General features: G+C 38.0%; 1 protein-coding gene across 2 annotated transcripts in view; it reads right to left on the bottom strand.

Annotated features, from left to right (window-relative positions):
* CDC42 (cell division cycle 42) overlaps window positions 1-12,176 on the bottom strand; it is a 54,331-nt gene that overhangs the window by 1,847 nt on the left and 40,308 nt on the right. The window contains exons 4-6 of one of the 2 annotated variants that reach the window (XM_086327603.1): window positions 4,658-4,767; window positions 4,328-4,525; window positions 298-1,167 (exon numbers count right to left, since the gene is read on the bottom strand). In XM_086327603.1, coding sequence (XP_086183729.1) covers window positions 1,078-1,167; window positions 4,328-4,525; window positions 4,658-4,767 — 398 coding nt within the window. In that variant the 3' untranslated portion in view covers window positions 298-1,077. Of the gene's footprint in view, window positions 1-297; window positions 1,168-4,327; window positions 4,526-4,657; window positions 4,768-12,176 lie in introns of those variants that run through there. The other variant, XM_086327593.1, reaches the window with a different exon arrangement.

The raw sequence follows: 12,176 nt of genomic DNA, 5'->3' as shown, positions 1-12,176 counted from the left end.
CTGCTGAAACATTTTCCATAAAAACAACTAAGCAGCTCTGCATTCAAATGAAACAGCTGAATATGGAACAGGGGTGAGAGGTCGGGCACTGGGCAGAGGCATCCTTATCACATGGAAGGCGCAGGCAAAGATGGAGACAGCGATTACAGTGGCTGCATCAAAGGTATTCACTCTGAACTCCCTTTTTCCCACCAATTAAGAGCCAGGGGGGTTCAAGGAAGCAGAAATGTGGGTACCTTATACATATGAGAAACTAGAGCCAGTCAGTGCAACAGGAATAAAAAGCTTCATCAGGCATTTATACAAACAATTGTATATTTTTAATTTCAAAATTTGAAGGTAACCACAATTGTATGTTTCCCCTCACAACAATAAAATCAGAAGCAGGAAAATATAAAGGTGGCAGCTTTACATCTCAACATTAACAAACCTTCAGTCAACTGTTAAAATGGATGCTATTCTTAAAAGAGTGTAACAAATGATCTCATAAAGCAGTAGCAGGTACATCAGTATCTTTCCCACCCAGACTGACAAACTCTCCACTACAGCACAGACAGCCACAGCAACTGCAACACAAAGTTTCACTGCACAAAGGAAAACCAGGAAAGAACCCTCCCTTCCCCAGTACACTCCACCAGCAGGTCACCCTCTCCCCATCAATTTTGTCATGCAATTACAATTAACAATGGGTCACAAGCGTAAAACGATGTTTGTGTTATTTTCTCCATCAAGAACTAAGATCTAGAAGTGTTAAAAACTCTTAATTTTCTCCAAGAGGACATTCTTAATGCCAGACCAAGTTCCCTTTTGCAATAGTAATCCAAACCAAAAAGCTCTCAGCATCAGGCAACTCAAGCAGCAGAAAGTTAAACAAGTCCAACTTGACTACTGATCACAAAAAATATTCTATAAGATATTGCATTCTTGATCAAAAACTAATACAGAGGTTGCTCTAAGGTAGTGAGTAAAAAGACGCAGAGGCTTTCAAACAGGATGGTTTTATTCCTTTGTTTTTAAACGATCTTTCTACAGTAGTGGGACAGGAAGCAGCAGCAAAGAGGGGAAGGAGAAAACAGTTTAGAATATACAGCACTTCCTTTTGGGTTGAGTTTCCGGAGGCTCGAGGGCAGCTAGGATAGCCTCATCAAACACATTCTTCAGACCTCTCTACAAGACAGAGGGGAGGAGAGAGAATAGCAGCCAGGTTAGAGGATTAGAAAGACTAGCAGATACAACAGCAGTCCGGATTAAATGGGTTGAATTCACAGAAGCAATGCACCTTTAGAAAAGTAACTGCCAGAAAGCTGGATCTTAAGTCCATTATCAAGAGAGTAAATAACTGAACAAACGTCTTACCTCAAAAAAGGTTAACTGAGCAAGAAAACAATTTTTGTGACAATGCCATGTTGATTTCTAGAACAATCACACTTTGAAATCTAACATTACAACATATTAATGAAAACAGTGCCAGAGGAATAAAATGGATATATAAACACAAGACACATGCATTAAATAATTAGGATTAGTACTTGTAAAATACCCAAGTACATCTAATGACAAGAATGGCACACACAGTTTGGAACTAAACCTATTACAATTTCAGGCTTCTGTGAATTCATCCCCTGAATAACTGAAGGACACAAATAGCAGACTAACAAGCATGCTACATGTTTCTAGATTCAATGACTATCTAGATAGGATTAATCAGGATTTCAGATTAAACAAGTTTTCCAGAACAACAGGTTCAGGCATTTAGAAAAAGTGTTAATTGTTCAGCAGTACCAACTGGGAGAAGTTGAAAGAAAAGACTCTAGAAACAGCATACACTTCAGTTATTCAGTAATGTGTTAGAGCAAGTAACCACCACCCAATAGGAAAACAAAGAATGGGGTCCTAGAATGAGTTTTAGCAAGCAGATCAATGCTTTTAATGTCCGCATGGGGTATCAGAGCATAAAGCATGGAGTGAAAACAAAGAATATTCTCAGCTCTATAAGGAGTAAGATGCAGAAACACACTTACACCTCAGCCAGAACTCCAGCGTGACAGTATGACTCAGCAGTACTGGTACCAGGTCTATAGACTCAACCTAAACTCAACCTAAATCTGAAGCCACAGATTTACCACCCAAACAAGTTTCACATGTCCTTTAGGTCAGTTGGATCCCAAGTAAACATGCCCCCCAAAGCCCCAGAGCACAGCTCCGGTAGCAAATGTGCGAGCCCCAGACGCCCCCGCGGGCCCCACTTTGCTCACCGCCCCCACCTACTATCTTAGAGGACTGGCACCACATATTCCATTAGGTACAAAATAAATAACAATAAGCGCTTGAAAAGAAACAAAGGTTAAAAAAAGTTTTCTTCCTTCTGCGTCTTTCACAAACTAGAAACGCTAAACAAGTCAAAGGTTCCTCTGAAATTCTTTCTACATATCTAGGAGCAAATTCTGGTTGTCAAACATAAAAGAAAGGAGGGAAGCTATGAAGGAGAAATAAATTTTATAAGGGGAAAAAAGAGGACAACAATTAGAAACTAGGGCATCCCTTAATAAGAAGCAAATATGTTCCCGCTTATTAACAAAGATCAACTAATCCCCTACAAGACAAACCTAATCTTTGCTTTAATCACACTATCTGATTATATAAAGAGGTCAGTTTTAGAGGAATGAACAAATTCTGGAGTCCTAAAAACTTCGGCTTCCAAACTGTACCAGGGACCCCATTTTCTGTCTTCTTTTGATTTCTCCAAACTTCAAAATCTGATAAGAAAAATATATTTGCTAAGACTTTCAAATTTCTGTTCTCTGAAAAGGGACTTCCTGAGTAAATCTGTTCATAACAGAGAACATCTTACACGGAAGCATCCAGTTCTCTAAAATGAGCATCTCTAGTGACCTAAAAGTGGGTCCACACGGCTTACTTGCCTCCATTTCCCCCACAGGCAACCCATATTCAGAGAATGTGGATATGCAACAGTTATCTGACTCAAATGTTCCATACACATCCTTCTTCAGTACACACACACATTTTTCTGGGGATGCTAGCAAAACACAGAACCATTAGGCATTTTTTAAAATCTCAGCCAGCTGTACAATTAAGCATTTTTTAAAATCTCTGCTGTACATGTAAGAAAATATAAAATCATCTCAACTTTTAAATATCTACAATATCAATACAACAGAACTGAACTGCCAAGAAAAACTGGGCTTGGAAGAATAAAATTAGGCCTTGAAGCTATCCTGTGAAATATCCAGCTTCCAACAAAAATTTTGTCTTTACATATCCAGCCCAGGGCTGAATTGGAGATTACTAAATTATGTCTACACCCTACATACTAAATACCTAGTACATGTATAATATGTAACTATATATGCCATTTACCTTAGTATATACATTTAATCAAGAATCTGACTTTTTTAATTTAAAAAAAAAAACCTATCTGAAAAAGCAGTGTGAAAAATATAAGTGAATTTCACATAACTGTAAGAAATCTCTACCCTTCAGTCCTGCCTTATTTTAATTAGGCACGTATGTTCACTGTTCAAACGTCAAAAAAAAAGAATAAAAAAGTTCTGGGCTAATTATTTCCATAATCCTTCCTTCCTTCCAACCCCCAACAGAACAATTCTCAAACGGGAGAATAGGTTGGCGATACCATGAAGGTAAAGAAGGTGAAATCACACAAGTCAGTTGTAACTCTCACCCAAAATACTCTTAACACTGCTTGTTATCCTCAGAATCTGAATTTTCCCATCAAACTATGAAGAGAGTTCCAATTAAATCATTCATAAAGAAAAGTGAACAGTGTAAGGAAGGAATGCCTCCCAAAATCTAGGAATAGAGACACTATATATAAAGGCAAACTTGAGAAATGGCCAAGGCAGCTTTCTCTGAAAGTCTCAATGATTACGACCAATTCCCAATTTCAGATGAATTACCCCAGGAGACTATAGCATCAGCTGTCAGTACTGATAAAAGATGAGATTTACTTAGATGAAACTTTAAGTTGGGGGCAGGGGGAAGAGGGGAATCATTCACATACTCTTATAAATATGTGCTAATCTGGACCTTACCATTAATTATAAAAAAAAATAAACACAATCCCTGACCACTACAAATGATACATAAAACAGGGAGCTCGCCAACACAAGCACTTTATTTAGAGATGAATAATTTTCTTCATAAAAACGGAGACCTCTAACAAGACTTCTAACAGTCTTCCTGGGCAGCTTTCTTGAGCGCTACAGACCACTGTAGAAACAACCCGTGTCCTAAATGCTACTCAAACCGTTCCACTGTTAATAGACATGGGGCTCCGCACAGTCCTCACCTGTGTGAGTGCAGAGCACTCCACATACTTGACAGCCTTCAGGTCACGGGCCAGTTTTTCAGCAGTCTCTGGAGTGATAGGCTTCTGCTTATTCTTAGCAAGCTTCTCAATAGTAGAGGGGTCATCTCTGAGATCAATTTGGGTCCCAACAAGCAAGAAAGGAGTCTTTGGACAGTGGTGAGTTATCTCAGGCACCCACTAGAGAAAAGATATTTTAAAAAAAGAAAAAAGTACACCTGCATTAATCTACAAGCCTCCAAAGCTATTTACAGGTTAACAGAAGTTCTACGATAACCTTTTTTTCAGGGACAGAATATCTGACTAACTTACCTTTTCTTTCACATTTTCGAATGAGGATGGAGAGACCACTGAAAAGCAGACTAGAAATACATCTGTTTGTGGATAACTCAGCGGTCGTAATCTGTCATAATCCTCTTGCCCTAAGGGGAAGAAAATCAGAGAAATCAACAAGTGAATCTTGGTGCCTAATAGCATTAAAATCACAAGCAGTCAACAAATTAAGCATGTAGTTAACAGCACACTTACTAATGAGAACGTAACTTATCTAATAAAATGCATGGCTTTGTAATAGAATATTTGAGCAATACTCTCAACTCAGCTAATTCTAGTTAAGAGGTACAAACTATCTGTGATAAAATAAGTAAGTCACAGGAATGTAGTGCTCAGTACAGGGAATATTGTCAGTAACATTTTAGTAACTTTGCATGATGTGTATAAAAATATCAAATTACTACGTTGTACACCTAAAACTAATATAATATTGTGAGTCAACTATACATCAATAAAGAAAAAAAATGGAAAAACTGTTTTCACTGCTTTAGAACAGCAATGAATTTGTTATGTATTATTTCCCTTGTTATCAATTTACAGTTTTCAACAAACTGCTGCCAAAAATGATTAAAAATAAGGTCTACTCAGATCTAAGAAACAATGACAGTGAAACTGTGTAAGGCAGGGGTCCCCAACCTCCAAGCCATGAGCCAGAACCTCCTGTCAGATCAGCAGCAGCATTAGATTAGAAATGAAGTGCACAATAAATGTAAGGCACTTGAATTATCCTGAAACCACCCCCCTACCCCCAATCCATGGAAAAATCTTCCCTGGTGCCAAAAAGGCTAGGGACTGCTGACCTAAGCAAACAAAAACCTCAGTAAAACCCAGCTGACAAAATCCACTGCTCATGACTACCAAATCAGGCTCACATGTTTAGTTAATGGGTACGTGTAAGACACCAGTACTTGAAGCTGAAAACACATAGAAAAAAAAGAACTCAACAAGAATCTGCAATGCTAAATTAATATGGAGGAAACTCTGGTGAAAAGGAGAATATTTATATGGTCTTAAAGATTATTTACAAATCACAAGGGGGAAAAAACATAACCACACTGTGAAGAAATGACATCACCTTAACTGAGTGATCAAGATTACCATCACCAGTGAGTGGCAGATGAATGTCATATGCCTAATCACTAAGGTAATATTCCAACCAAAATAGCATAATTTGTATCTAATCATGAGAAAAGAGACCAAAACCAAAATGAGGGGAGGAGGGTGAGGATTCCTGGGTCTGTAGTATATTATAATGTCATGAAACACCAAAAAAGGGGTTGGGGGCAGAAGAACTGATCCAAATTACAAGAAACTAAAGAGACATAACAATTAAATGCAATACATGGTCCTGTACTAAAAGCAGAAAAAAACTGGACTTGGATCAATTGACAAACTGGAATATAGATGTTAGAGTACAGTATCAATGCTAAATTTCCTGAAGTTGATTACTATTATACAAAAATATCTCTATCCTTAGGAAATTCACTTATTCAAGGCTGTGTGTGTTAGTCGCTCAGTTGTGTCCAACTCTTTGAGACCCCATGGACTGTAGCCCACCAAGCTCTTCTGTCCATGGAGTTCTCCAGGCAAGAATACTGGAGAGGTAGTGATTCCTTTCTCCAGGGTATCTTCCCCACCCAGGGACTGATTCTGGGTCTCCTGCATTGCAGGCAGATTCTTTACCATCTGAGTCACCAGGAAAGCCCTAATTCGAGGATAATGATGACTTACTCTCAAACAGTTCAGGGGGGAAAAAAAGTATGTACAAATATGTTGAAAGAGGTAAAAAGCAGATAAAACATTAACAACTGGTAAATTTTGTTAAGGATATATGTGGGTTGCTGGCACTATTTCTGCAACTGTTCTTTAAGCTTGAAATTATTTCCAGATAAAAAGTGATCTTAAAATACCCATACACATTTCCAAAACTGTGAAGGAAAGGGAAGAGTCACAGAGGAAGGATTTAATAATCCAATTTCAAAACTGAACTACAACAATCCTATGTATTAACAAGAACAGTTCACAAACAAAAAACAAAAGGGAATCCCTGGCGGTCCAGGTTGGGTCTCCACACTTTCACTGTGGAGGGCAAGGGTTCAATCCCAGTGGAGGGGAGACTAGGATCCCACATATCATGCAGCCACAAAACAAACAAACCAAAAAAAGAATAGGAAAGTACTTAATGACACTAAACTGGATGCTAAAAATGGTTAAAATGGTAAATTTTATGTTATATGCATTTTACCACAATAAAAAATATTTTAGGGGAAAAAAAGGAGAAGTTAAATATTTTGTTGTTGTTGTTCAGTTGCTCAGTCGTGTCCTGCCACCTGGGAACCCTAAATATTTTCTATGCCAGTGAAATTTTTTTTTTTTTTTTTGCCACCAATGAGAAAGAATATAAGAATTTAGGGTAGCTATCAAAACATGGTAATAAGCCTGGCATGCTGCAGTCTATGGGTTCACAAAGTCGGACATGACTGAGAGACTGAACTGAACTGAAATAATACATAAGTAGACAATAAATGTATTGTCAGGAGAATACAGCAAGCAAGTGAATAAGGTTTAAGAAGTCAAAATAAAGATTACAAAACAACAATTACAAAACAATAAAATCACTTTCAGTACCTCTAGCAATTACTGACGTTTAGAATCAAAGAAAGTCAAAGGTATGCACTAAAGTGTTTAACCTAATACTTAAATACTATAGCAAGCTACTATGTAACTTAAATACTTACTAGAGCAATATGCTAGGATTAGAATCAAAACAATTCAAAGGTATGCACTAAGGTGTGTAACTATATAATACAATTGTAGACACAGAAGGGATTAAAAAGGCAAGAATGGGGGGAAAAAATATCAGCCAAACTCTTTAATTCTCTCAATCTTAACTGCCTGAGCTCTACACTAGCTGGAGCTCTGAGGCATCACAACCAAAGCTCCAAAAGAACAATAAAACAAAAACTAAATTTAGAAAATAAGAGGATGATACAGTTAACCAAACTGTATAAAAAGTACAGATGTTCACACACCTTTTCTTAGCCCTAGTCCCTATTCAAATGGAATATATTTCATGAAAATTAAGGCTGACACAGACTAGAAAAGGCTACATTTTTAGTCATCCAGCCCCTGCATCAAAAAGAGACTCCAAAGCACCACTGGGAGCATCTAAATAAATGCCCAATGTTTTACATGCAACCAACCTTCAATTCAGATGGACTGGACGCAGAAAACAAGTAACAGTCACTGTTTTTTAACACAAGACCCAAAGAGGTATTGGTCTGTCCATTTACTTGTAATAACAAGCCCTCAAAGCTATAAATCTTTCTTTTCCTTTGCTAAGGAGAAAAAAAATTCAAAAGTAAAATTGTTCAATAAACAAAATATAGGCTACCTTACATCTACATTTGCTTCAAGTGCTACATTTAAGGAAAAAGAGTGAGTATGATCCCTTAGATGAGCAAGTCTCTTCAATATCCAAGCATAATTTATCCAGCTAAAATCTATTTTCTGAGTTTGTCACAAACAGCCATTATTCACTCAAGATAGAGGTAGCAGTATCATTTAACATCCTTTAAGGTACACAACATAATCAAAATTTCCCTCTACTGTATAAGACAGGTTTTGACTACAAGTCTTAAAATTATATTTAGCAGCACACCAGCTTACCACTTAATTTTTAACACTTGACAAAAAGCTAGGGTACATCTCATGGGTTGCTGGTTTTGTTCCTTGCTCACAATCTCATATTCAAAATTTGAATTCAAGTGGAATTAAGTCAGCTTGAACTGAGGACTCTGGTCCACATGAAAAATCTGAAATGTTCTCATGGTATGAAAAATAAGAATATGGCTAAAAAACAATTTTCAGAGAATTCCAGGAAGACATTACAAATAAAGACAAACATTTCAGAGAATATACAACTACAAATTAAAACTTAAACATTTTTTCTACACACAATTTCTCAAAATTCAACAGCATTTAGTGATCCCTGCTCGATCTATGCTGTGGAGCGTGTGTGTGTGTGTGTGTAGTGTGCAGTCACTCAATCATGTCCGACTCTCTGCAACCCTATGGACTGGAGCCCACTAGGCTCCTCTGAGCAGGCTGCCATTTCCTCCTCTAGGGGATCTTCCCAACCCAGGGATCAAATCCACATCTCCTGCATTACATTCTTTACCACTGTGCCCCACCTGGGAAGCCTGTTACGGAGATTATTCCTAAATAATTTCATAACTTTTACATCATGAGATAAAACAAATCCAAAAATAAATGGGGACACTGGAACCTGAGATTCCTACCAGCTTATATATAACATTGCATGCTAATGCAGAACTTACTGAAGACTCAAAGAAAGATTCTACAGTAACACCAGAGACCAAAGTGGCTATAAATATCTCTGTGGACACTATTGCCATTCCTGACAAAGTAATTGATCGATAACTACAGAAGACAGCCAGATACTAGAAAACACCTCAATGAAAGTTTTTTTTTAATTGGAATATAATTGCTTCATAATGTTGTGTTAGCTTCTGCTGTACAACAACATGAATCAAGAACACCAACAGCTAAACCAGGTCAAAGTACATCACTATGGCTTGTTCTGAATATTATTCTTTTGCTAAGAAAGAGAATAATATTAGCTGTGCACCAAACACATTCCAGTCATTGTGCTGGGTTTTTTTTAATAGTAAAGTGAGTCATGTAGGGATGTGAGAGTTAAACCATAAAGAAGGCTGAGTGCAGAAGAACTGATGCTTTTGAATTGTGGTGCTAGAGAAGACTCTTATGTCCCTTGGACTACAAGGAGATCAAACCAGTCAATCCTAAAGGAAAACAACCCTGAATATTCATTGGAAGTACTAATGTTGAAGCTGAAGCTCCAATACTTTGGCCACCTGATATGAAGAACCAATTCATTGGAAAAGACCCTGATGCTGAGAAAGACTGAACGCAGGAGGAGAAAGGGGCAACAGAGGCTGAGATGGCTGAACCACCAAATTTGGGCATAAATTTGAGCAAATTCCAGGAGACAGTGAAGTTACAGGAAGCCTGGCGAGCTGCAGTCCACAGGGTCACAAAGAGTCGTACAGGACTTAGTGATAAACAACAATGAACCATAAATGCACAGCTCCTCAGTTTTTACACATGTATTCATTAAACTATCACTGAATCTTCACACCACCTCTGAGGAAAATATTTTAAACATTTTACACACCAAGGTAATTAAGCTCCACATAGTTAAGTAACTTCCCAACTATCTAGCTAACTGGTCTATCTAGCATCAAAGTCCAATCTTTCTCTTGTTTATTGCTATGGTAGTGCCTGAAATGACTAATTACAATTATTAGAATTCAAAAATGAAGCTATCTTCTGAAAACTGAGAATGCATAAATAAAGAATACATAAATAAAACAAATGAGAATGGAGGGAAACAAATTTAATGTGAACATAAGTGAACTGAACTGTCTTCCAAATAACATAGCCACACGGGGGCGGGGGGGACAAAATCCAAGGAATTTTGTATGCTATTAGACCAAAGGAAAAAGGTACTGCAAACCAATCTTGAACTCTTATTACATATTTGCTTTTCACAGTGGTATGGTATAAAATTCTGAAATTGTTTTATGTGTGTTGCAGAAGTGAAAATGAAAACATTTTACTCATCTTTTGGGGACTTAGCATCTACCTATAGAAGACATGGAGATGAAAATATGGAATTGGTGAAGGCAAAGACAACAGCTTGAATTGGACTGAATTTGGAGTTATCAACAAAAACTCACTATCCAAATTAAACATGCTAATATTTCCCTCCCTAGCTGGAAGAATGATATTCAAGACAACTCATTGTGGTTCAGGACAAGTCATTGTGGTGCAAAACAAGTTGCTACCATGTTATAGCTGTTCTGCTTTCTTATCTATGTCCAGAGCTCTATAACAATAAGTACATCTAGGACTTAGATTCCCATTTTGCAACATTGTAGGAAAAATTGATTCAGGCAAAAATTAACAGTGATTATTAAATCTAGTTCAGTTCAGTCACTCAGTCGTGTCCGACTCTTTGCGACCCCATGAATCGCAGCACGCCAGGCCTCCCTGTCCATCACCAACTCCCAGAGTTCACCCAGACTCACGTCCATCGAGTCGGTGATGCCATCCAGCCATCTCATCCTCTGTCGTCCCCTTCTCCTCCTGCCCCCAATCCCTCCCAGCATCAGTCTTTTCCAATGAGTCAAGTCTTCGCATGAGGTGGCCAAAGTACTGGAGTTTCAGCTTTAGCATCATTCCTTCCAAAGAAATCCCAGGGCTGATCTCCTTTAGAATGGACTGGTTGGACCTCCTTGCAGTCCAAGGGACTCTCAAGAGTCTTCTCCAACACCACAGTTCAAAAGCATCAATTCTTTGGCGCTCAGCCTTCTTCATAGTCCAACTCTCACATTCATACATGATCACTGGAAAAACCATAGCCTTGACTAGACAAACCTTTGTTGGCAAAGTAATGTCTCTGCTTTTGAATAAGCTATCTAGGTTGGTCATAACTGTCCTTCCAAGGAGTAAGCGTCTTTTAATTTCATGGCTGCAGTCACCATCTGCAGTGATTTTGGAGCCCAAAAAAATAAAGTCTGACACTGTTTCCACTGTTTCCCCATCTATTTTCCATGAAGTGATGGGACCAGATGCCATGATCTTAGTTTTCTCAATGTTGAGCTTTACGCCAACTTTTTCACTCTCCTCTTTCACTTTCATCAAGAGGCTTTTTACTTCCTCTTCACTTTCTGCCATAAGGGTGGTGTCATCTGCATTATCTGAGGTTATTGAGATTTCTCCCGGCAATCTTGATTCCAGCTTGTGCTTATTCCAGCCCAGCGTTTCTCATTTTGTATTCTGCATATAAGTTAAATAAGCAGGGTGACAATATACAGCCTTGACGTACTCCTTTTCCTATTTGGAACAAGTCTGTTGTTCCATGTCCACTTCTAACTGTTGCTTCCTGACCTGCATACAGGTTTCTCAAGAGGCAGGTCAGGTGGTCTTGTATTCCCATCTCTTTCAGAATTTTCCACAGTTTATTGTGATCCACACAGTCAAAGGCTTTGGCATAGTCAATAAAGCAGAAATAGATGGAGTGCTAAAGACAAGAGAATGTTTATACCATTTTAAAGTATCTCCTCACAAACTGACAATTATAAAAGGAAATATTCTAAATATATAGTAGGAAAACTGGACAACACCATAATCCAGTGATCAAAATTACTTTTACCAAATGGTGATACCCTGAGATGGACATACTTACCAACCTGGTTTACTAACCAAATACGCATATCTTGAATCTACTCATGAGGAAATGGACAAACTCAAACTGAGAAACATTCCATAAAATAAATGGCCAGTTTTCTTAAAAAAAAAAAAATGGCGATGGTATTAAAGACTGAGACTCTATACTAAAAGATATTAACCAAAGAGAGTGACAACTACATGCAATGTGTGACCCTAGGTC

Source organism: Bos grunniens, chromosome 2 (genome assembly GCF_055505025.1).
Source record: "Bos grunniens cultivar Pamir isolate PY7600 chromosome 2, Bosgru_T2T1.0, whole genome shotgun sequence".
NCBI classification, from domain to species: domain Eukaryota; kingdom Metazoa; phylum Chordata; class Mammalia; order Artiodactyla; family Bovidae; genus Bos; species Bos grunniens.
Note: the sequence above shows the minus strand (reverse complement) of the source record. Positions and strands in the feature narration are given on the sequence as shown.